The 25,902-nt window shown below is 33.4% G+C and overlaps 2 protein-coding genes and 1 pseudogene across 4 annotated transcripts; 1 reads left to right on the forward strand and 2 right to left on the reverse strand.

Moving 5' to 3' along the window:
- Window positions 1-219: 219 nt before the first annotated feature.
- LOC111630555 (mitogen-activated protein kinase 14-like) lies at window positions 220-24,206 on the reverse strand. Of its 3 annotated transcripts, none has more exons than XM_023374670.1 (12): window positions 23,965-24,206; window positions 15,250-15,379; window positions 14,030-14,088; window positions 10,515-10,626; window positions 9,208-9,237; window positions 9,079-9,126; window positions 8,240-8,354; window positions 7,075-7,146; window positions 5,822-5,901; window positions 4,765-4,843; window positions 3,181-3,354; window positions 220-1,486 (listed from the first exon to the last, which is right to left on the reverse strand). In XM_023374670.1, exons 1-12 carry the CDS (start codon window positions 24,015-24,017, stop codon window positions 1,437-1,439), a joined length of 1,002 nt encoding a protein of 333 aa, XP_023230438.1. In that variant the 5' UTR covers window positions 24,018-24,206; the 3' UTR covers window positions 220-1,436. The 3 variants fall into 3 exon arrangements, with proteins under 3 accessions (XP_023230438.1, XP_023230437.1, XP_023230439.1); XM_023374669.1 differs by lacking the exon at window positions 23,965-24,206 and adding an exon at window positions 19,197-19,577; XM_023374671.1 differs by lacking the exon at window positions 23,965-24,206 and adding an exon at window positions 18,747-19,178.
- Window positions 20,063-21,438, reverse strand: LOC111630556. Its single transcript, XM_023374672.1, has 2 exons — window positions 20,613-21,438; window positions 20,063-20,389 (listed from the first exon to the last, which is right to left on the reverse strand). Exons 1-2 carry the CDS (start codon window positions 21,276-21,278, stop codon window positions 20,120-20,122), a joined length of 936 nt encoding a protein of 311 aa, XP_023230440.1. The 5' UTR covers window positions 21,279-21,438; the 3' UTR covers window positions 20,063-20,119.
- Window positions 24,207-25,456: 1,250 nt separating the features above from the next.
- LOC111630565 overlaps window positions 25,457-25,902 on the forward strand; it is an 80,358-nt pseudogene continuing 79,912 nt past the window's right edge.

A 25,902-nucleotide genomic window follows, 5' to 3' on the forward strand; every position in this document is an offset into this window, starting at 1 on the left:
ATCCAATCGGAATATTCATCCATTTATAGAAATTAGGCAAACACGTGCAACTTCGGGCAGTCTGTAAATGGAAGGTTAGAAAGTTTGTTAAGAAAAATATAAATTTTAGTGAATTTAGAATGTTATTGAAGGAACAACTTATTCTATCAGAGAAAAACAAGGATCTTTGTCTTCCTGTGTCTAAACTGTAAATTTTAATAAAGAAATCAAAACAAAGAATTAAAAATTATCAATTTTAATAATACTTTTTCATTGGACAATTACAGAGTTGCTTTAAGAAAATGAGATAAAGAAGTTTGCTCTTAGAGAATAGTCAGAAATTACCCTTAACAATCACTTACCGAAGGTCCATGCCTCGAATACAAACTAACAAATTACAGTCTCCAGCTGGTCTGTGTTTTGTGTGTGTGTACACAACATCAGAAATTTTAACATGCATTTACATGTGCATTCATCAAATGTTACCCATATACATAACAGAAGTGACTGCATAATGAACCAAACCCTCTGCCTGTGTATTGAGACCTTCGAATCATCCTGTACAAAATATAGGGGGAATAATTTTTAACATTTATATTCTAATTAGAGAAATCAATGTTGAATAGTAAAACTAAATGTTCTGGATGAGCCAATTTTATCTATGAAATATATATTATTACACTTTTGTTACCTATGTTGACATATGCCGGGTGGCAGCCAAGATAACCTGCCTCTCTCCGTCGATCACATGCACCTTAATATAATGCTTAGTATGTGTTGATCTCTGCGGTCACAAATACTTTATCGTTTATTCACAAATAGGACTATATTCCTCCTCAACTTTAACTTAATTATAATTGTTCCATTTCTTGCTTTGGATTTGGCAGTTATAATTGTTATTTGATATATCTTATTGAATAAAAACTGAAAAGTATGCAAAGGTACGTACAAATAACCACTTACAATTCAACTTTAGCACAACATTATTGATTTTTATACAACTGAAAATAAACCATTTCCTATTTATAATATTTCCATGTGCAAGATGACAGTTTTCTCTCAAATTAATGAATAATTCAATGTCAATTGACATGAAATGACATCCATATCATGTGACAAGTGACTTTAAATTATGGTGACAATTTATATATAGTAATTGTCATCATTTGGTCAATTGATAACAAATGATATCATTATGTCATTTCATCATTTGATACTGCCCATGAACTACTTCAGAAATTAGATCTCTTGACAGAATTTCAAAATCATGCAAAGATAATTTTATTGTGTTTCCTTCTTAGCCCAAACAAAACATACCTTAATTATCGAAATGCCAACAAACTGGTCGGTTAGGTACTCAAGATTGCAATATATAACGATACATAACCACTTTCGATCAGTCTGTGATTCTTCCCTCCTTTGTTTCCGACGAGTCTGTCAAAATCAGCAAGCGTGGATTACAATTCGTTTCGGGGGCGAAATGTCACAACTTCTTCATACACAAGTTCTTGAGAAAAGAAAATAAATTAATATTAGTTAGGAAATAAATAAATGTAGCAAATTTTTGTTAATTAAAAATGACAATTTTGTAAGAATAAAATTCTTTTCTAGAATGAATTTAAAGATGCAGATGTTTACAATTTAATGTATCCAAATGTATTTTATGTAGTTGTATTGTAAACAAATGTTCTCATTCCAAAAACTGTACAAAATTGTAATTTAATAAGTACATTTTTGGATATAAGACTTTGGGTGCGTTTACTTCTGAGTTAGCAGTGCTAATTCTGATAACCGGATGTGACGTCATTAGCACGTGTATTCGTGCTTGCTTGTCCAATTCGAAAGTGAACACTACGCTAACAAGAAATATGGCTGGAAACCGCCATATTTCTTGTTAGCGTATGTGTTTACTTTCGAATTGGACAAGCAAGCACGAATACACGTGCTAATGACGTCACATCCGGTTATCAGAATTAGCACTGCTAACTCAGAAGTAAACGCACCCTTTGTACATCTTACATTCAAAAATTTATTTTTATAGGAAATGCAGGAAAAAAGAAATGATTAAAACATTCATATTATAAAGGAGATTCATCTTTGAAAGAAAGAAAGAAGTCAAAGAGAATTATCAGAGTTGAAGCTACTACTACTTATACTAAAAACTGGAATGGAACATGAGAATAAAAATTTGAATATGAAAGACAATGCTACTGAATGAAGAAAGTACAGTACATATGATTATTGGCTATTTAAAAATTAATGAATGTTGTCATTACTTCTTCATACTTTGTAGTACAGTGGATTTTACGTAATATTTTTTGTAACAGTTTGCTCGCGGATCATACTATCTCTTGTCACAAACATCACAACTTAAAAGTGGATTTTGATTTGTGTTCATCTGCTAGGAATACGAGATTCTGACAAGTGTTCAGATCCTAAGTATGTTCTATTTTGTTTGCAATGTTGATTGTGAGATGACAGTAATGAAGAATTTAAAGAAATTTAATGTGAGAATTTTATAATTTTAAGAACTATGAAACCCTGAGGATGGAGCACAGCTCCAAAAATGCTTGGTTCATATAGTGTAACTGAAACAATGTATTGAAGTATCTATATATAATGGTCATTAATTGAGAGTTGGAATGTAGTAACTGATTGTAGTGGGTACCAAGTTAGAATGAATAGGCTTTTTTAAAAGTGTGAATCACCACTCCCAATTCACTAAATCATTTTGCATATGATGTTACTGTCATTTGGGTAATAATTATTTGATGACTGAAATCATTCCATCAACCTTAACACAACCTGTGTCAGCCTGCCACTCTATGAGACCCATGGTCAAATCCAGGTTGAACTGTGAAAAACTTTAATAGCCCAGTATACATCAAGACCCAGGTTTACAATCATGGTTGACCTGGTTGCAATCAGGCCAAACACATGGTGGGCATGGAAAAAGTGCTCACAAGGCAAAATGAGTTAAGGATTCACAATAAATTATGGAAGTCTGTAATGGATTTGAATTCAGAATTAAAAGGTGACAAATCAAACCTGTTATGCAGTCACTCAGCCGACCTTTTATTGGATCATCCTCAGATAAAGTTCACAAACAACACAAAACGATTGTAATATAGCTAAAATGATGTTATAACATCAGTTTAGCTATATTTCAGTAAACGTTTTAATTTTTAAATTTCCACTTACGTTTCCATTCGGCAACAAAAAGATCTTTGTCTTCAAATGACTGGTCGTAAGGTTCTGCTACTGGTTCGTCGTTTGGATCGGCATATTTTGCAAAGTAAGCATGTGCCAGAGCATCTGTTGCTGTTGGTCTTCTATCTGCATCAAATTCCAACATCTTTTCCAAGATATCAATTGCTAAATATAGAAATGAGAAATTTTACATAGATTTTCATATCTTAATATTAATTATCAGATTCTCTCCTAATACTTCCATTACTATGTAATAATCTCTAAAACATAGTTTTTTCTGATTTCTTCTGTTTTATCTATCGGAACTGAAAGGTCTTGGGTCTGTCCATTCCTCTTATCCCTCCTCAAAATGAAGTCAATGAGGGGACAAGCCCTTAAGAGGATTTCTAAACAAATTGGAGAATTGACTTTTGGATCCTTCGTTATGTTGAAAGTAGAACCAATTGGTATCATCTGCTAGTACTGTGTAAATTATCACTGCCCGATACCTAATTTTCCAGGAAACCAGACCCAGGAAGGTTTTGCAAGTATAAATTATGTTTGTGGGTGCCGATGAATTTAGACTTGAAACACCTTTACAAAGTTTCCTGTTTATTGCTACAAAAAAAAAAAAACTGTTGCTTACATCTGATCTTTCACCTTCTTCAGTATTCGTCCCATGAAGATGGTTTTTGTTGGTCAATAGTTCATAACTTCTTAACAAGTTTGTATGATGCTGGGCCCAAAGTAGATTTGTTGACAAGATAGATATAAGGGGTCATTTAGTTCTTAAAGCATCAATGATACACAGTTTGGGAAGAAGAACAGTTCTTAAAATGAAATGTTGGAGAAGTGTGGGTTTAGAAGAACGGTCGGAAAAGTGCACTATTACCTTGAGATATGAATTTATATAAATTTTAGCCACACACCAAACAATTTAATTGGTCCCTAATCCTTTTCTATTCTCCCAATTGGTCCCTTCTTTGTCTTCAGATAAAACGAGGCCTAATTGGAGTACAAGAAACGTTGAATCTCAATGTTAACCCAGCACCATATCTCAAGCTTGGACAACAGAATGTTTAAACAAACTGAAACATTTGCTCATATTTATAAAAGTTTTGTTTTCTCTCCTGTCAAAAATTTCTATAAGACATTGCACGGTAATTATTTATTGATCAAAATATTTTATAGCACTTTGAGTTTGCCATAATTTCATCCTATTTATGATTATCCAAGCCAAAGTTCATCTTCCCAGTTCAACATGTAAACTTGGGTCATCCAATGCATCTATTTTTTTTTTATCTTTGCATTGTGTTTATCTTATGAAATTCCTTTCCAAAGTGGAAAGCTTTTAAATAAAATTTAGTGAGGGGTTCAGACCTCATCCAGAACCTTGCAATAGTAAAGGTTAAATACAAAACACAATTCAATCAAAACATCAGCATTACATTCTAATGTTGCTAAGCGTTGATCCATTGCATCAAAAATACTTTTATACTTTCAGTTGTAATGTTAACGGTTAGTGCTGTATGAAAGCAGAGTTAAATTTTCTTTTATGAAATAAATTTAATACATTAATCAAATTACGGAACATACCATCTGGATTTGCGCCTCTAAAAACTTCCTTAAAATCCTTCTTCAGAATTACTGGTAAAGACCTTATGTAATTCCTTGCCTGAAAGAAAACATTTGAATTTTAAATTAAACATTAAATTTTAATACATTTTAAATGTTAGTTTAAATAATTTCAAAGAATAACTAAAAATTGTTATTTAATATTCACAAATATAAAGATATTAAAAAGAAACAAACACACAAAGAACACTGATTTGTGCTAAAGTATAATTATGTTGTTTACCTGGTGTAACAAAATTTAGATAAGCCATCTTTAACTCCAATAGGGGTGCCCAACCTTTCTTGAATATACTGTGAACTTTCATTAGCATTGATCTCATTTAGTGTAGCCTCTCTTCTGTCCTTTTTTACAGATAGTATTCAATTAATTAGCATAGATTGATATTACAACTGGGCAATTAAAATGGATATTTTAAAAACCTGTAGCCTATATGGATAAAAATACAATTGCCGCCAAAATTGCATTATACAGTAGACTCTCAATAAGTTAATTCAGGCTTTGCTTTGTGTAGACAGATTTTCAAATAAAGAAAAGGATCCCTCTTCAGAAGACTACTTTCAAACAACCACTGAACTACATTGGGCTACTTTACTGCAATTATATTTAATTAATTATTCTGGTGTAATCTGGTGATTGTTTGGTTTTACAAGTTTATTGGGTTTTGTGATGTTTGTTTATGAAAACTACTTTCATATGCATAATTTTATTTATACATATTATCACTATAACAATTAACAGTAATGTATATGTAATGTAAAATTTACTATATATTAAATTTAGGTGTATATCCACAAAAAATTCTGTGGATTTAAATCCTTCAATGCTCACACAATACTTTGGATGCCTTATTAAAAAATTCCTTTGGCACAACTAAAAATTTTCATAAATTAATGCAAGTAAGAGAAAAAGGACAGTGAAATACAGACTATTACAAACACAAATATATATTAATATTCAAGAATGAATAAATCAGTAATCCTGAAAAAATTATAATAAATTACAGCATAGTTTTCTTACCTCCTCACTAGTAATTTTATTTAAAAACTCATTGTTTGGTGTTCCACATAATTTCATGATTTTCATTAGTTGATCGATATCTAATTTTTATTAAGATTTATGTGCATATTAATTAATTCTATAATGTTAATCAATTGTTTGGAAGAAAATATGAAGCTTTATTAACAATAAACAAATGACATACATATTACAGAAATATTACCTGCAATAGCTATCAAATCATCATCTTCTGTATCTATAACCTGTATTTTTTTTATTTTAGAAGATAAATTTAACAGTCACAAGCCAAATAATAATAAATGAGAATAATTAAGTATTCTTTATAAGGTTTTTCCTTGTTTTATTTAACACAAAAATATTTTAAATGGGTAAAATAAAACTTTATACATAAGCAATTTAATAGCAACTAGTGAGCCTAAACAAACATTCTATGTGTATAGATTCTGTATATCATCACACATCCACAAAGTATAGATGCACGAATACTGCACATGTATAATGCAATAGTATCTGTGAAGAGTTAATAGTGTTAAATAGTCTGGATTATATATGTGCATTCATAATATAGACTATTTTCCTCTTTGAAACTCCAAGGATGTTAAGAAAAACTGTTTTTGATATAATAATTCAAAATGTTTAAGTAAGGCTCATTTATTTTGTTCTATATCCATACTGGGTAGGAGCATACATGCGATTAGCAGTATTGCATAGGAGAAAATAAGTTATATGTCCCATGTTTCCACATTGCAGTAAATGGTATTACTGCTTGCTCACGGATGTTTTGCTATTTGGACTACAGTTTTTGAATGATTTCTTTGCTAATCGTGTAATCTATGTATAACTTTAATGTCATTACAAATTTCTCAATGCACAATAACTTTTTGGACATCCTGTATAAACATACCACAGATTCCAACTTTAGTGAATTTTATCTAACCTCAGATGACAATCCAGGGAAAAACGTATTTAATTCATATAAAAATCACAATTACCAAAGTTATAATTAATTTATTTCTACTAGTAGGTACACAATGTAATCATGCCACTAGTATACACATGATATTGCATTACTGTATTAAATTCTTTTTAAGTTGGAATGCAAATTATATTTGTTTTTGTTACAGTTAAATACTTACATACTGATTCATAAATATTTTTATATTAAAAAATAAAAAATTATTTTAAAGAATTAAAGATAAGTAAGAATTAAATATTATATAAGCATTCATTAACAGACAGTGAATAAAGGATACTATCGTTTCCAGGAAATAGTGGTATGGAAGTTAAAAGCTCTGCCATTATGCACCCTACAGACCAAATGTCCACTAAAGAATTTAAAAAAAAAACATTTGTTAGCAACTTTTTCACTATTGTTTTAAAGATAAACTGTACAAGCTAGGTACAAGATAAGGGACGGCCAACACATCTGGCTGGACAACTCATCCGGATTTGGTCTCAGGCTTCTCAGAGAAGTAGGCTGCAACCTTAATCACTGTGATTTGGATTAAGCCCATATAAGTCACATTAAAAAGTTTAAAGTAAAATTTGAAGCAATTTTTGTTTGCATGTTTTTTTTAGTTATGTAAATTAAATATTCTATCTGTAATTTGGACTAAATTTTGAATTTAATTTTGACCCATCTTCAGAAAAATTGCTTGCCGTTGCTGGTCTAGGTGGTACTGCAATTACCTGTGTCAAAACGATATTTTCACAAGAAAAAGCTGAATGTATTCTGTTGTTTCACGAAACAAAATCACCAATTACAGTTTAGCAAAACTTCTGTAAATAGTACGAACAAGGATCACCAGATGTGAAAAGCATTAAAGGTTATACGAAGTTTAAAGAGACTGGCAGTGTTGATGACCTGAAACACTACTAAACAACACTGACAGTCTCTTTAAACTTTACATAACAACCCTTAAATCTTGGTTTACACTGTCATAAGAACCACTGCAAATAAACAAAATGAACACTTAACCAAAGTGAAATATTGTCCACATTGTACACTGTGACAGAAATTACGTTAGGCTGTAATTGGTAAAAAGGTTTTGAACAATAGTTGTGAAAAGTTAATTGGTTGAATGATCCAATGTTCAACAAAAGTTGAGATATTTTAAACTCCTAATAAACTGGTCGAACACTTGCCAAAAGAAGACAACTGCTAGTTTGTATTAATTTCATAGTGGTTTATATGCCAATATGAACCGAGCTTAATGCTTTTCACATATGATGATTCTTGTCCATATTCTTTTCAAAAGTTTTGTTAAACTGTAATTGATGATTCTGTTTAGTGAAACCACAGAGCACATTGGATTTTCTCTTGTAAAACTACCATTTTGATATAGGTGCAACTAATTTTAGTAGAGGAAACCAATTTCTAAATATTTATTAATTATTATAAAATAATTGAGTACTTACTTGTATGATTATAGTGCTGCCAATTTAACATAACTTCTGGAGCTCTGTACCATCTTGTTGTTACATAACCAGTCATTTTAATCTCAGCAGGTCTTGCTAAACCAAAATCTAATATCTATACATAAAAGACAAAGTAGCAATGATCTACTGATGATATAATCTATTCTTGTACCTGTAAGACCAGGAACATACGCTACATACATGAAATCATATGACAAACTGAAACAAAAAAATACACTTTCAATTCTGTTTCAGTTTATACTCTCAGCTAAGAGAACATGGAGTTGTGATTAAATAAAGTATATGGATGTTCATCAGTAATTTGAATTTCTTATACACACTATCATTACTTGAATGGAAATAGCTGTATGAATACATTGATATCACCACAAAAGACTTGCAGTGGCTAGCATTATGACACTGGTCATGCATCAGCTCAAAAAATGTCAAGTAGAGTCAATCATCATCTCTTTCTCACCAAGGTGCTGGGGCAAGTTGGATCATATTTCCAACCTTGCACTCTAGTATATTTGTTTTATATGTTTGTATGACAACACACACGAATAAAAACAGATCGATCACCATGCACAATTTATCCAAGAGGAGACTTGCCAACATAATGCATCAGACTTCTTTTATTGCTTGAGACCAGCAGAAACTTACTCTACTCAGTTTTTCTATTCAGTTTTAGTGTTTTTTGTTTCAGTCCACATTTACACTATATTTTCCTAGCCTGTATGTTCCTAGCCTAACAAAAACTTCATAATACAGATAGATATTGGACAACACTACTATAGAATAACATTGACATGAAATTTTAAAATTGAAATAATTGTTACCTTCAAATCACAGTGCTCATTTACAGCTATATTATGTGGCTTTAAATCCTTAAAAGATTTTAATTGATTACTTCATTATGTAAAGATTTTTTGAGATATGATTCAATGAAATACATTAAAATAACTTACCCTGTGTATTATTCCAGCTGAATGAATATACTGTAAGAATTAATAAAATAAATTTTATTATCATTCCAATTTTAATTATAATTAAACATTTTTTTTGCATAACTTTCATATTTGAATCAGTCCTAATGAAAATGTTACAGGTGTAATGGACGAGCATTGAAACTTAACCATTGTAAAAAAGAAAAAGCATCATTTACAGAACTTTTACAGAAGAAAAAGCATCATTTTAGTTAATGTTACCCTATTTTTTACACTAATTCTTTAAGAATTTGTTTCACTTTTGAATCTGCAAAGTAGGTGCTATCACACATTGTGGGAACTTGGTACATTCATTGAGCCATTAATCACACTAAAAACTTTGTCGACCAGAAATTGGTGCTAATATGTATGATAATTCGGTCGTGTTTAAAGATGTGCATTGATTGAAAGGTTCTAGCAATTACCTTATTGAATCAAATTTATGTAAAGCTTGATGGAGGAACCTATATGAATGGAATATTTAATGCACATATTTTATGCAAATTTAAAAATGGTTTTATGTATGTTTCTGAAACTTTTTGAAATTTAAAAACATTCTCCATGCTAATAATTCAGAAAAGTGTTTTCTTTTTTTAATTTTCAGAAGCACAATGAAATCGGACTGTCAGCCAGCGTGCAATTATGACGGCTGGCAAAAAATTGTTAAATTTCTGTGTGTAAAAGAGATTGTAGGCTACGGAGGTATGTTTTTCATTTTCTGTTTGCAAATTTATTTGGTGCAAAGAATTACAATCGGGTAAAGTATATTTCTAGCACAGGATGCGGTTTTCTTATAATACTGCCAGCATGCAAAAGAGAATCGGGCATTTTTGATTTTAAAATGTGTTGGTGTTTTAATTAAGCAAAAGTTGAAGTACTTTATCAGTAGCAGTTTATAAAACAACATAGTCAAGGTCAACAACAAACAATGTAAGTGCATGGAAGATATCTTTTTGTTAAAAGTGTTGTCAGCCTATTGGTAAAGACCACAAACCTCTGAGCATAAGGTCACTTGTTTGAGTCACATCTACACATCACTAGCTGAAAATGTTTCCTGGCAATTGGTTAAGTAGTGAGATTCTTGCATGGACTGTGTGTGATACAGTGTGCTTAATCACACCACACATGAATCACTAAACAGAATACACTCAAATATTTAATTATATTTATTCAGTATTTAACTTCTGACTCTTGTATTTGGAAATTATTTGAAATAATATCATCAAGTGAATACATTTTTAAAATAATATATAAAAAATAACTAAAAGTTAGTAGTGAGCTTATATTACCTTTAAACCACGTAAAATCTGATAAACTATAAACTGAACTTGATCATCACTTAGTCTTTGAGTTTTAATAACATTATTTAAGTCTGCTCCCATTAAATGAGTAACTAAATAACTGAAAAAAAAATCAAAAGAAACCATTTTCACTTACAAATTATTAAAATATTAGTAAATTTTCATGTGAATAGACATATAGAATATTATATATGTAAAATTTAATATAACTGAATTTGGGTAACCAAAAAATTATTTATTTTCACACACTTGCACTATTTAAGAGTAAATTAAAAAATATTTGTCTTTTTTTTGCTTTAAATTCAAGTCTTTCCATCAAAAAATTCATTATTGTTATAATTTTGTGGCTACACGCCTGTTTATTATTATTATTATTATTATTAATCTGTATAGTTTTAGTTTAATTTAAATTCTAGAATTTTCTTTCCTTCCAGTTTCTTTGTTCCTTTGTCTCGGACTTCCAAGAACTCGCCTCACCCCTAACCCATCAGGGGATAGCCTGAGAACAAAAGGAGAAAACGGGGCAGGAAGAGATGAGAAACAAAGGGTTTTTGAGGTATTCTTGGGCCGGACTCCGAGAGAGAAGGACGAGCGGCAGCAGACTCTGAAACGGAAAGTCGGGAAGCGCTGCAGAAGGAGGCCACAAGAATCGGATCGGCAGAAGAATCCGATTGTTAACTATAGAAAAGGAAACCCCGAAACGGACCCAAATTGTTCTAAAAGGAGAACAGCTGCAAAAAGAAGCCGAGACGAGGAATGGTGGAGAACCAACAGAAAAATTGGGTACTCTCTGTCCTTTAGTTCTTCTTACTTCCCCTTCTACCTTTCCTATCTTTTAGTTTAAGTTAGTTTAAGTTTACACGCGCAAATAGATTTGTCGGGAAATAGTTATCGGAAAAGTAACTACCGGTCTATTGGCATATCTGATCGCTTGGGATCTTGGTAACGTTTGTAGGTAAACAGCGGGTATCCGAACTTACTCTGTATATATATTAATGTTAGCACGAAATTAAACTTGTTTAATTAGTAAAACGTGTCTGTGTTTTCCTGTCCGCGCTGTACATTTTCACAATTTCATAAAACAGATCTTAAATAGACAGAGTTATTTTATTTTCTAGTAATTACATTCAAAGCAGAAAGAAATATTTTTCCTGTTAAAATAAGGATATCAATTGATATTGTGTCTGATAGGTTTATGGATAGTTTCAAATGATCAAATGACATTTCTTGTTATCTTGATGAAATTATTTTGAGTGACTAATTAATGTATTCATAATTTAAAAATATGAAAACAATTTAAGACTAGAACCACAATTCATATCATTTCTACTGTTACAGTCTGTAACAAAAGTATAAATACACCTAGTTTTTTTTAATTAATTTAAATTTAATTTATTACTACAATAAAAGTTTTATATGATTTTATATATTACTTAAATTGTTTATATAAAATAATTAAATCATTTATACAATTTTTTTAGATTTTGACTGTAACAAAATTATAAACACAGTAATTACGTAATAAACAACAATTAAAAACTGTTTTAATATTTTGAAACCTCACCTTTTGATGAAATTAGTTGAAATATTCTATCTGGCATAGAGTTTACCAATCTTTTAATTTTTTTTCTTCAGTTAGTGCTTTCCATGATTCCATAGTTTCCAATTTTAGTTCATTTACACTGTTATACTGATTGTTTCTGCCACAGACTGTAAATGTTAGACAGCCCCATGGATTTTTGATGGGATTCCTATTTAGACTTATAGCTTCTAGACAGCCAATCAATTACCTCAACTTTTTCTTTTCAAGCCATTGTTTTGTTGATTTTGAGCTATGTACTGAAGCATTGTTCTGTTGCAATTTCCAGTTAATTACATTTGGGCCATTAATTGGTAGAAGTAAATTGTTGTAGAGCATCTTTTGATAATTTTCAGAGTTCATTTTATGACTAATAAAAACAATATCTGTCTTACCACAATATCCAAAACCTTTACTGATTACTGATTCTCCTCCATGCTGTCTACTCATTTTCACTTTTTCATTCTTTTTTGAGTCACGAAAAGCCATCTGATCCATCTAAATTCCTTTTTTTTTCATCTGTACACACTATTTGATGCCACTTTGAGATTCCGGACATTTTTTTCTTTTGCCCATTGAAGTCTAGCTAATTGCTACTGTTTGATTAATTTTAGTTTGTTTCATTTTAGGAAGTTTACAGTTTGATTATTATTTAGGGTACTCCAAACAGCCACATACAATACTTTGGTTGGTAGAGTAGCTATAGCTTCTCTTGATGACACGTTTCTGTTTGTTATTAATTTAAGTACTTAGCATCTATGTCTGTCAGTCAGGCTTTTAGGCCTACCAAATCAAATGGCTTTTAGGCCTACCAAATTTAAAAACATTCAAAAAACAGGTATGTTTATACTTTTGTTACAGACTGTAAGCAGTTCTCCTCTTGTACAACTGACTTGCCATTTATCATCATCTGAAACTATGATTAACAAACCATTTCAAATGATATTTTTACCAAGATAAGTTAATGTTTGTATTTAATTTCAATTATGACAATCCTCTTATTATCACATACCTATTAATCATACAACACAAAATTAATCTTAGTACAGTTGAGCATCAATTATCTGAATGTCGATCAACCAAAACGTCAATTAATCAAAAGCTTTCCAGTCGGCAAATTTAAATTTCTGCTAGTGCTGCAATATTTGGCTATGTCTTGGGCTACTCCATTATTATTTTTGTTGGTGTGTGTGTTTAGTTAACAGCACTGGCGCGACCATGAAAGGGTACTTAAGAACGTGCCAGGATTTGAACGAATTTCAACATGGGATAGGTTACTATATTTTTTCGTACATAATTGGTTATTCGAAAAATCGATTTTCCGAACAACCCAGTCCCCAATTGATTCGGATAATCGATGCTCTACTGTATTTTATTTTAATTTACCGTAATTACATTCATTATTACCTGAGAAGCATGCAACGTACACCAACTGATAGGGTAACTGTCCGAGTTTCATCTCCCACTCGCATTCAAACTTCTTGTTTTCTACTACCTCTAGGAAGCACCATAAATGAAAACAATGACCCTGCAACAGAAAAGGCATTTTCTGTCTGGCAATTCACAACTTGTCACTCATCATTGTGCAACGTGAGTAATCTGCAGGAACAGCAGAATTGTGGCTGCCATGGGAAGAGTGACAAAGGATATGTCATAGCAAACATAGGAAGAATTTGAGTATCCATTGCATGTGTGCAATGTTACACATGATGCACACACTGAGAAACTATAATGGGAAAATGTGAAACTTGGACAATTTTTCAATGTTCTCTGATAATAATTAACATAATTACAATAATTTGAAATAATAGCATTCTTTTTGGAAGACCCTGTATATAAAATAAGAAATTATTTTGACTAATACTATTAGAGTAATGGAAGAATAATACTTATAATAAAATTAATTTCCTTTGCACATACATACATGTCTTTGAAATCTTCAATACATGTGGAAGAAGTGAACACGTTCAATAACCCAATAACCTATTATGAAATTATGAAAATTTAATAATTAAAAATAATATAATATAAAAAAAACATTATTTTTTATAATAAATCATAAAATAGAATTGAATCAAATAATACAACATATTAATTAATAAGTTAGACATTTTCTCAAACAACTTTTTCAAGAAAAATTTATGCAAAATAGAATTTACACTCAAATAGTAATTCATAATAATGTTTTTCAAATTATTATATTAACAAGGGATTGCAAGCCCAAATGGATTATCCTTGGAGGAAAACAATCGTAGGATCTCATGATGTGAAATTAATTGCATCCGAACAGTTAGCAATCACGAGAAGATCCTAAATGTGACAGATGGTGACTCTCTTCCACTTGCATAGAAATGAACATTTTGAAGGGCAGAGGGCATTACCGCTTGACCTTTCCCCTCTGACCTCACTTGGTCCTAGGACGCCGAATAGGAGAGACGCTCTCGTTACGCCAACCTTTCGCTTTGGTTTCACCAACCTCTCGGAATCAACTCCGACAACGAACGCACATTTGTACAGTAATTTAACTTAGGCCTTTGTAAAATATTCCATAGTCACGAGGAATAAAATAAGGTATTTCCAAGGAATCAGTGTCCTCATTAATCTTGTCCGACGAACAAAGGATGTGGGACACGTGGGTGAGATCGGAGCTACTATCATACGAGATAGGATCAAATTCGGACCTATTCTATTGAAACACTACGACGTATTTTAGCCGAACCGCTAAAATTTGATAGAAGAGGAGGAATAGAATCTACTTGGTAGTATCAAATGGCATTTCATGTTATGGGCGAATCAAATTAGTGGGTGGTTGGTAAAAAGAATTAGACTGAGCATAGCATACTTCTGCTTTGGTTTATTAGTTTTCTTTTAGTAAGTATCTGTTCCTTATTGTCCTGGTTCTTGTCTCACTTGTTACTTCCTGTAAACATATTTAAGATAATGACTAACGTGTGCTAACTTTCTGATTTGTGTAACAGGAAATTGATAACCACACTCATTTCTTTTATTAAGTTTTGTTTGTTCCAATGTGCAATGCTTTGGTTAGTAGTAATCTAGTGTTAAAAACATTAAAAATATTGAGGAGTAACAATTCTATTAAATTATAGTTAATCTTTAAGTTTCATTATACAGAAATTTACTTACATTTTCATGATTCATATGTTTCAACAGCCTTAGTTCTCTGTAAATTCTCTTTGCATGAATTGCTGAATTAAATAGTTTAGTAATTTTCTTAATTGCAACTTTCTGATTTGTAACCGCATCAATTGCCGAACTGCAAATATATGTATAAATGTAATAAAAATTATTTTAAATCAGAAATTTTTAACTATAGTTAACAAAAATTTAATTGTCTGTTAATGAAAACAAGTCTGATTATCAAAAGTTTTTAGTAATCCAATGAGAAGAGCTATAGAAGAAATTACAGTATTTTACAGGAATTGTAAGAAAACTTTTATAAGAATAAAAAATTACAATTTCTTTTCTCTTTCCTCTTGGGAAAGGAAAGTATGATATAAAAAAATGTCATTGAGATAAAGCATCTACTTTTTCTACAGAAATTCCTTTTTGTCTTGGCATTAAACTTCACATTTAAGAAATAAATCTGCATAACGAAAACAATATTAGTCTGATTCTTGCAAATGAAACAAAGTGATTTTTAACTTTAATAAGTAAAAGTCTCAACCTTTATGCATTTAACAAATTAACAATGTTTACTTTTACACATAGAGTGTTAAAATAAACATTTGACATTTATGCAGTAGTTAGTACACAGCATATCTAGTAAAAAACATGTCAAAAACTCAGTGATTTCTAATATATTAATTTTATATGTTACTATTATGACATCTAGAAGCAAATAGCTGGTTAATAGGTATTATCAATGCCCAACTTTTCCATTTTTTCTAGATCCTCCCATCTTTTTTAGTTGTTTTATTTTTAGGCTACATCTGTTTTTATATCTGCTTTTTGCAATTGTTTCAATGTCCATATAATTTCTTCTGCAATTTTCATTTTCTCTTGAAATATCTATTTTGATGATATTCTGGCTTATATCTGATTTTGGAGGATCTTTGTCATCATTTTGAAGGACACTTCCTTCTAATGTGGACAGAGAACTACCCATAGTCTTTGTTCTAACTAAAGTAGAAACCAGAATAGAAGCCAGTAAGTCAGTCATGTGACATAAAAAAGGATAACAATTTGATTATTATAAGTGTTCCATGTATCTTCCTTCCTTAGCATCTTACCCAGTCTCAAATTCACACATTCAATGAATGAGTGAATGCACATTATCTTGCTGACCACACTTTTGACATTATATGGTACCAAATTCAAAACAAAATTATGTTGGAGACATAAATCTTGGAGGTCAGTCTGTGATCGACTTTGCTTTCTACCAGGAGTACTGGAAAAATTCTTTGAACAAAGGGGATAATAACTGATAATAGGCAAGTGATTGAAGCTTAATTACATTAAGTCTTTGGAAGAGTGAACAATGATCAATGATTCTAACTGTCCATAAAAAACCTTTATCAGTGTTGTGTTCGTTACAATATCCACTAACGTTTTCGACCTCCACCAAGGTCTTCTTAAGGTGCTGACTAAGCATTATCTCCCCTTGACTGTTAGAGCAATGTCGTCCAAGATGTAAATATTGTGTGTATTAAGTTTTATCCCTCTGCTTGTCCCCATTCGAATTCCTCGAATAGGTATCTCCACGCCTGAGCAATCATCTCTCCGTCTTTAAAGTTGATACAGGTGCCCTCAATGTTGGCTTTATAGATCTCCCAGGCCTCCAGGTGATGGATGTGATCAATTTGAAATGCCTGTCTGATTAATCTGGTGTTTGGGAAGTCCGCCCGAATTTCAGGGTCGCTAATGGGGACAAGCGGAGGGGTGAAACATGATACGTGCAATATTTACATCTCGGATGACATCGTTCTAACGGTCAAGGGGAGACAACGCTTAGTCAGCACCTGAAGAAGACCTCGGTGGAGGTCGAAAACATAGTGGATATTGTAACGAACACAACACTGATTGATAAAGGTTTTTCGTGGACAGTTATTACTTAACACAGTGTTACAGTTAGAAGACATTTGTGTTAACAATGATTCTGTCTTCATCTCTTCTGTGGCTGAAATTGCATTCTGGGTGTGTTGAGCTATAAGTCAACACTATAATCAAAGCTATAAGTCGACACAAATCAAAATTTGAAATTAAATCAACAATCAATATTGACTTATCCATCATCTACTGGCAAAGTACAATTTCTTGCATACCAGTATGGGGGCCAGGAACAGGAAATGGCACAACTTCTGCCACTTCTAACCCCTGTATTTTAACATATATAACTACTACAAACTAAATGTAGTTTTGTTCAAATCTGCAAGGTACACATCCTCTTGTCAGTACAGTGCGTACCGTATACCATATAAATGCCAAGTGCTTTTTTTTAACATCCTGTATAGTATATCACATTGTACATGTCCACATACATACATATATATAACATTTATGATAATTCACATCACATATCGCATCCCAGTATAATATATCACTAGTCAATATAGGATGTTCTAACACTCCTTATGCACTTTTTTAAACTTTAATGACTTAAACTGCATAAAATACAGTACACACTCTTACAATAAACACCATTCAAAGGGTCATTTAACCAACTTTTCACACATCTGATAAATAATTTCAAAGGCTCAGTTTGTGACAAACAGAGACCCAGAAAGTGACAAACCATCAGAATTTTTTGATGAGATCTTGTCAGAATAGTCACGTATATATAAAAAATTTATTCCTCTGATTTTCTTAGGATTAAATTATAAATGCAATCCAAGTAGGCATGTTTTCAGAGTTCAAAAATGAACAGAAATAATGTATTATATAGGCACAGCATAGCCAGGTTTTGAAGGAAAAAGTTATTAAATGGTCATTATTGTAAATTTGTAGTATTTATATATATCTAATTATTAATTTAAAAAATTTGCAATAAGCTTTCAGACAATAGCACCCAGTTAGCTAATATAAAACGTAGGTATTATATTTTTGATTATGTCCTTTTTGTGATTTTGATAATACAAGTCGATCCCCTTTTATAACACTGTTGATAACTCCGTTTTATATGAATTCCATGTTGTACGAGTCATTTAGATTTTACAAATACATGTGCCGGGCTGTGAACGGTTCACGTATTTGTAAAATCTAAGTGACTCGTACAACATGGAATTCATATAAAACGGAGTTATCAACAGCAGCGGCGGCCTTATCCATTGCGAGGCTCTGGGCGGCAGATCTTTGCGAGGCCCTTGTCCTTTGTGCAAAGTATGTGAATTGAAATAGTAGGCACTTATTAATATTAATATATACTGTACTATAAATTAAATTTATTTTATTGTTATAACTAATAGCTAAGGATAAAATAAAAAGTTTTAAATATCAACTTTTTTCTACTTGGTTGTTGCGCGAGGCCCTGCTCGCCACCCCCTAAGGCCGCCACTGATCAACAGTGTTATAGGGGGGATCGACTGTACACAAAATAACTGCAAATTTCAAAAACAGAACGTAAGCAAAACGACTGTCATTAAAATTTCTGGTAAGAAGAGTGAAAACTCTTCCATTTTTCGTACGCTTCGGTGTGTTTTACCACTTTAAAAGTTCAGATAAGACAAAGGCTGTCAATTTTGTCATCTGCCACTGTCAAATCTGACACTCCAGTAATGCTACACGTGGGTATAAAAAAAACTAACGATTTAAATAACATAAAAAATTCTGAGATAATAAATTATTTAAAAATACAAGCTGTTAACAAGCTCATATTCAACTCTTGTTTTTTTAGATACTTCAATAAATAATTTAATTTGCGAGCTTCTCGTTAAGATAAGCTTCCGGTGACCAGACTCCCCGTATGACGTCACGTCCGGTTAGTGGGCGTACGTCATCGGCTTTTCGTTAAATGAGTTAAAAACAACTCAACGCGTACAAAATTTAAACGGACGATTCGCAATTTTAATTAACAAATCAGCAGCGAGTGGGAAAATATATTAAAATATAATAAAATGGAGGAAGAAAATCTTTACCAAACTTGTCCGAAGGCACCGGAACCGACGGGTAATAAATTCCGATATCTTTCGGGCACCTCCCAAATTGTTCTGTTCATCTCCACGCGAACGAAGCCAGTTTCCATCTTTACCCGGGCAAATGTTCTTTTATAAACGACACACGTTTTATTCTATCTTAATTCGCTCGGCATCCTAGAATTTCCCGTGAGTCACTTCCTAACACAAAAACTTGACAATTGGTCGAGTGTAAGATGTTCACGTGGCGATAGAGACGGAAACTCTAACTGTATTTCGCAAGAACAACGTCTAGACCGAGTTTTTTTTAACCGGAAATGAGTTTTAATTATTCATTTTCGTTGTGTTTATACCAGTCGACCCCCCTATAACACAGTTGATTATTCCGTTTTATATGAATTCCATGTTGTACGAGTCACTTAGATTTTACACATACGTGAGCCGTTCACAGCCCAGCACACGTATTTGTAAAATATAAGTGACTCGTACAACATGGAATTCATATAAAACGGAATAATCAACAGTGTTATAGCGGGGTCGACTGTATTTATTCTTATTCGTTTCGTGCCAAGTGCGATTTTATAGCATTGGATAACTGTACCCTACGGGTGCGTTGCGTCATAAAGCGGCTTTAATATGACCTTACAAACGTACCAATGACATTGTTCATTTCAAATGGGACGGATTACGTCATTGGCCAGGGATGCGAACGGCTAAGCGAGCAAACCAATGGCACACTTTGTTTTATATACCAGATGATCTATACTTGGGAGTGCTTAGGGCTTTAATTCTTGGAAATGCCATTGTTTTCGCTTTTAACTTCCTATTTCTTAGAAAAAGTAGATAAATATCAAACAGAAACTAATTTATTTAGAGGAAAGAAACATAAAATTTAGTATTAATTAAAGAAACGTCAATCTCATTTGTCATTTTCGTTTTAGACAACATTCAGGAAAAAGCGATTTTTCTGGTGTTTTTTTGCCGGGAGAGAGTCCGACGATTTTCCTGGTCCTACCTCCGCCGGGTCTTTCTCTATAGAAGAGCCACAATCCACTGAAGATATCTTTTTCGTCTCCGTAGAAGGTTGAGTAGCAGGTCAATCCGAAACCCAGTCTGCCCATAACGCTGTACAATAAGACGCTGCCCAATTGGCTCACCAAGTCCCCGTCGTTGCGTAGATCCGAGCCGAGACGGACCAACGAGGTCATTAAAAACACTGGGTCTGTGAGACCCATGCGACTCAAGTAAGGGCCCCATTCCTAGCGACTTACGGAGGGTTAAGACGTCTTTTTCTTCTCCGTAGAAGGTTGAGAAGCAGGTCAATCCGAAACCCAGTCTGCCCATAACGCTGTATAATAAGACGCTGCCCAATTGGCTCACCAAGTCCCCGTCGTTGCGTAGATCCGAGCCGAGACGGACCAACGAGGTCAAGTTGCGATAGGTGAAGTCCTCCTCCACCTCTTTGTCGGGAAACATCTCCTTTAGGGTCTTGTGTTGGCCGTAGACGGTGAACACAGCAAATCTCTTTCCGTCCTCGCGAATCCTGGTCACGGCAATTAAGGACTCTCTGTGCACCCTCTTGGAAACGACGTAGTTGAATTCCTCCAAATCCGTTATCGTCTCTTCTTTTTGTTCGGCTATTTTGATGGATCCTTCTAACAACACTTGAGTCACTTCTCGATTAGTTAATTCCCGCGCGTGTTTGGCGACGAACAACTCTCGGACGTCTTTGATGACGTCGAAGTATTCCAGAGCCTGGACGAATCTCAGGACGACGTCCTTGTCGCGCGGATACATCAAGTGTTTTGTTTTCAAAAAATGAAGAAGAAACGGATAAACGTAAGCGAAATTTTCTTGTTCCTCCGGCAATTCTACGTAACGGTGACGTTTCGATTTATCTCTGCTGTCCGATTGGCTTCCTTCGACGCAATGGTCGGTCAGACCCACTTCCTCGTTGTTTCGGAGCACTTTGACTAATTTAGAATCGACGTGGCATTGTAGGATGGTGTCTAGGCAGACGGAATGTTCCGTGTCTTTTAACGTGAGTGTCACCACGGGCGAATCGAACGGAAACATTGTATTCATCAATGGATATTAATTAGACATTACCATTGGCTAACTATTGAATTTGATGATTTGCTTCCATCCAAAATGGTCACTCTCCGAAACAATGGAATAAAGGCGCAAGAATAGTATCTGCCGCTTTTATTTTTAAATAATAAACTCTATATACTGTTGTTTTGATCTAGAGCAGGGGTCGCCAAACTTTTTTAACTGTCGACCCCCAACCACTTTCCAAATTTCGAACCTTCTCTGCTTTCTCGCAGGAAAAAACTGGGGCCTCAACAGCAAGAACTTAACAAATATCTATCGCCTGGCCATACAGCCGGCCATCCTTTATGGCGCGCCCTTTTGGGGGGACGCAGTGGATAAAGTTTACGTAAAGCGTAAGCTTCTAAAGGCTCAACGTGTCAGCCTCCTCAAGATCACCAAGGCCTACAGGACTGCCCCCACATCTGCCCTACAGGTGATTACTGGCATCCCTCCAATACATCTAAGCGTAAAGGCCAATGCAGCTAGTTGGTATCTCACCAACCTCAGTCTCTCAGATCGTACGAAGACTGAGCTAATAAGTTATCTAAATATTGGCATCCTTCCCAGCCTGGATATGCAACAAACCCTCATGCTTAACCACAAGAACACCCAAGTTACTCTTCACAGGCATTGCAGGCATCCTGCTTTATCTCCTACCGTCAATCTTCTCACTGATGCTAGTGTTTCCAACATCAACAATGCCAACACCATCTTCACAGATGGGTCAAAATCGTTTTTTGGTACCGGCGCTGCCATCGTGCACAGAAATAGCAACTGTACACATCCAGTCCANATCAAACCATTGGATAATTGAAAGGTATGTTATGGTATTCTATTATTGCAATAGGTTATGAATGTTAATATAGTTAACAAACTCAACAAAATATTACACTTTAAGTGATCTTTTATTGATGATCAATTAAATATATTAAAGCCAATTTCAAGTTTAAGTTCAAGGCAGTGTGCCAAAACTTTAGTATATACCAATTATATTTATTAAATAAATAATTAATTATAATTATATTAGCTTACATAAAGAAGCAGCTATTAATTAAAATATCAAAACTTTAATAATTAAACTTAAAGTTATAACAGACAACTTTAGCTGAATTTATGAGTTAACCTTTCCAATATACCGTTACATTTAAACATTCAGGTTGAGGCCATGGCATAGCTTAAAAAAATATTTAAATGATAAATGTGCTTATGATATAATTATATATTGGAACTCTTGCATCTGACTAAATCAGCTGTACCTATTTTTTGTTGTTAGTACTAGTTAATTATTATTGACTTTTTTCTGTTTCAGTTATTTTAGCTTGTTCTGTTTATTTTTTGTGTAATGTCTGAGCTTCTTCCTGTCACTTTTCTGTGACACATTTTAGTGATGCTCTGGGTAGAAAAGCATATACCTGGACAAAATTTTGGCATGTTGAAAGGATTAGTTTCTGGATTTGTGTTTTATAGAAGGCTTATTATGGCAATAGAGACCAAAACCATTCCATAAACAAGTCACCACATAGGCACATTGACTAATCTGCAACCTTTCATTGTTTGATCTGTTGTCTACCAATGCATCGTAGTGAGAAGAATGATGACACTCACATCTAGATCAGTCTTTAATCAAAGTTGCACTTCATAATTAATGTAGTGATAAGCTTGACAGTGTCTGTCATCCTGGAAGGCATTTCTGGATTTGGTTAATGAACAGAAACTAAATTATCAATTAGCTATTTTTTTAAAATGCTTTTGAGGAACCTTTGAACATGACTAAGAGTCAGCCAGAATGCCAAGCTATATCTATAGAGCTGAGCCCAAGAAAGACAGCAAGTTGTTCAGCACAGGCTGGTGTTGAGAAGTTGACACACAGGTGCTAGACCAGGGGTCGCCAAACTTTTTTAACTGTCGACCCCCAACCACTTTCCAAAACCTCACATTGACTCCCACCGTAAAGTTTTATTATAAGTGTAAGTGTATGAGCAAAATAAAATACGTTGTGATCTCTGATATCTGTATAAGAAAAAAAAAACAAGGTTGTAACCCATTGCCACATCGACCCCCTAATCGACCCCCTAGCCGCATCGACCCCCCAATGATGTTGCATCGACCCCTGGGGGTCGATATAGACCACTTTGGCGACCCCTGATCTAGAGTATTCTCGTTTAACACTTTTAAGAGAATACAATTGAGAATACAATTTATAATTGAAAAGTGGCGCACTCGGGAATTAATCTTGAGGGGAGCCGAGTTGAACGGATAAATGAAATTTTTAACGCGAATTCAATAAAATTTCCCCTTATGTGACGGCTAATTCATAGTTTATGTAGTGTGACGATTGAGTGTTGATACAATGCTGACGAAAGCAATATACAGTACAGAGTGTAATGCCAAAACATAAATAGTAAACAGATACAATTACTGTAATACACTTTATTTACACAGAACAAAACAAGTGTCGCAGGATCTTTTGTCCGAATCCCAACTAAGGTTGGATACCAGTGAATTTTCCTCGCGCCGGGAGTGCACGTGATTATAGACCTCCCAAAAGAAACGTTTCACGCGTAACAGAAGTAACTCGAAATTAATATTACCTCAAAACTACTTTACAATTTAAATAAGAGGAAAGTACGATAAGAAATTATAAGGATACAGATAGAAAGATCAATCGTGAAAATACTCATGATTTTGTCGGGGGATACTTTTCTTCGCTTGCAAGATGGGGTCTACCATGAATTCTTCTAGCTTTATGATTTCTCATCTTTCGTCACAAATACAGTTCAGTTGCTTATCAAGCTTTGTGATGATCGAAAGTCTATTGTTCGAAAAGGAGCACTAATAAAATTTATTTCCTGTCGAGCTACACGTTACACGGAAGTTTAACCTTCTTCGCTCTTCCGTTCTGTTTTTTCTCTGACTGTCAAGGCCATTCCGAAATCGATCCTCCAGTTACTCTTTCCCCTTCGGACCCGTCGTTGTCCTCTCTATTGTTCTCGATGTTTATCGTAACATAACCCCCACGTTGACAAAAGAAAGATTAGAAAGGATAGATGAGAACAAAGGAAAGGCGTTGAAAATTAAAATAATCAAAACGTAAATTTTAAACAATTAAAAAGGCCAGCAGCCACAATAGAAGACACCACACAATATAGGCCTACATAAAAAAATAATTAGAAAAAGATTTTAGGAAAATTTATTTGTGTTTTTTCTGTTTACTTTGGGGTGCTAGGTCTTTTAAGCCTTCCCCCTGGGTGCGCCACTGTAATAGAATAGAATTTTCAATATAGATATAATGAAAAACAACAGGAAAACGGCCGGATAACATAGCGGTTATGGTGACAGACCATCGCTCTAGGGGATCTGGATCGAATCCGGAAGAAAAACTCCAGGAATTAGAGGATAATCCATCTGGATATGTCGGATCCAGTCCCTCACCATTCGGCCGCCCCGTTGTGTGCCTGGTCGAAACTGAGATGGGATGGAGGAAAAAGGGTTTTTTTTTGGTTCCCGCAGGACGGAAAGAAGGGAAAAACTATATATAGGCCTGCGTATTAATCTTGGTCTTTTGTTTATCGTACCAATTTTATTTATGAAAGTGATTACTGATGCCATTTTCGATAATTTTATCCGAATTGAGATCTTGTGAACTAATATTAATGATATCGCTACTCGGAATTTCTCGATCCTCCATACAAATTTTATACACAGAGATCTACTAATGACTTTCGCAACTTTATCCATTGTGTCTTTCACTAACTATTTTCACTACAATCAGATATACAGTAAATACAGTATTGTTTTATTATGTCCGGTGATGCGTAACGTACGCGACGGGGGTTGACACAACATTAAAATATTTTATTATTTTCTACTGGTTTAATATTACGTGACGAACGAAACTTAAATTAAAAATAAATTTCGTTTTCGCGTTGATATTAACTATCTTCGATACAGAAATTTACGCTAATAAACTACTCCATTGGTCGTTCAAAAATTTATTCCGTGTTAAAGCGTAGGTGATAGGCTGGCAATTTTTTAAAAATATTTTATCTACGTAACTCTATATGTACGTAAAATAATTAAAATAATTTTAAAGTCATTCAGTTAAAAATATAACGCTAGCCTTGATGCCATGTTAAAAAAAAAATTATTTTATTTTTGCACAGGAATGATTTCGCCAGAGGGTGCTCACCTTGATGTTTATCCAGTGACGCGAACACACGTGGTCACATTTGGTGTGGGATTCGCACGTTTAATTTGTTTCGTCGATCTATCGTATGACATATGGTTTCGTTTCGGTAAATATCTGTTATATATTTAATTAATAGCGCTATTAATTTATTATATTATTGTTAACCGAGTGATATACGTTAGATTTAGCTGTCATACATGAATATCAAAGGTTGTTTACTGTTGACAGTCACGAAACGATAGTGCAAGTACTGTATTCCTGTTGACTTTCGTTTCTGCTTTTTCTTTATTTAATGGCGATTTTTAGCTATTTTCGTTGTTTTTTTGCCATAATACAATTAAATATTAATGAAAACTGAAGACGAATACTTTATTTATTGATATTTGATGTAAAAGGATTCCTACAGAGGTGTCGATTAATTAATAC

This window comes from Centruroides sculpturatus, unplaced genomic scaffold (genome assembly GCF_000671375.1).
Source record: "Centruroides sculpturatus isolate CEXI.00-Female unplaced genomic scaffold, Cexi_2.0 scaffold693, whole genome shotgun sequence".
In the NCBI taxonomy this organism is placed as follows: Eukaryota; Metazoa; Arthropoda; class Arachnida; order Scorpiones; family Buthidae; genus Centruroides; species Centruroides sculpturatus.

What these genes read in the sequence shown, in the direction of transcription:
- LOC111630556 (XM_023374672.1), bottom strand. Translation starts at nt 21,278, where the DNA reads ATGAATACAATGTTTCCGTTCGATTCGCCCGTGGTGACACTCACGTTA. An exon ending in ATCGCAACTTGACCTCGTTG is followed by an intron (nt 20,390 to 20,612) that starts GTCCGTCTCGGC and finishes ATGACCTCGTTG; the next exon opens with GTCCGTCTCGGCTCGGATCT.
- LOC111630555 (XM_023374669.1), bottom strand. Translation starts at nt 19,303, where the DNA reads ATGGAAACTGGCTTCGTTCGCGTGGAGATGAACAGAACAATTTGGGAG. An exon ending in CAGCTGGAATAATACACAGG is followed by an intron (nt 9,127 to 9,207) that starts GTAAGTTATTTT and finishes AAATCTTTTAAG; the next exon opens with GATTTAAAGCCACATAATAT. An exon ending in TTTTGTTGCCGAATGGAAAC is followed by an intron (nt 1,487 to 3,180) that starts GTAAGTGGAAAT and finishes TCTTTTCTCAAG; the next exon opens with AACTTGTGTATGAAGAAGTT.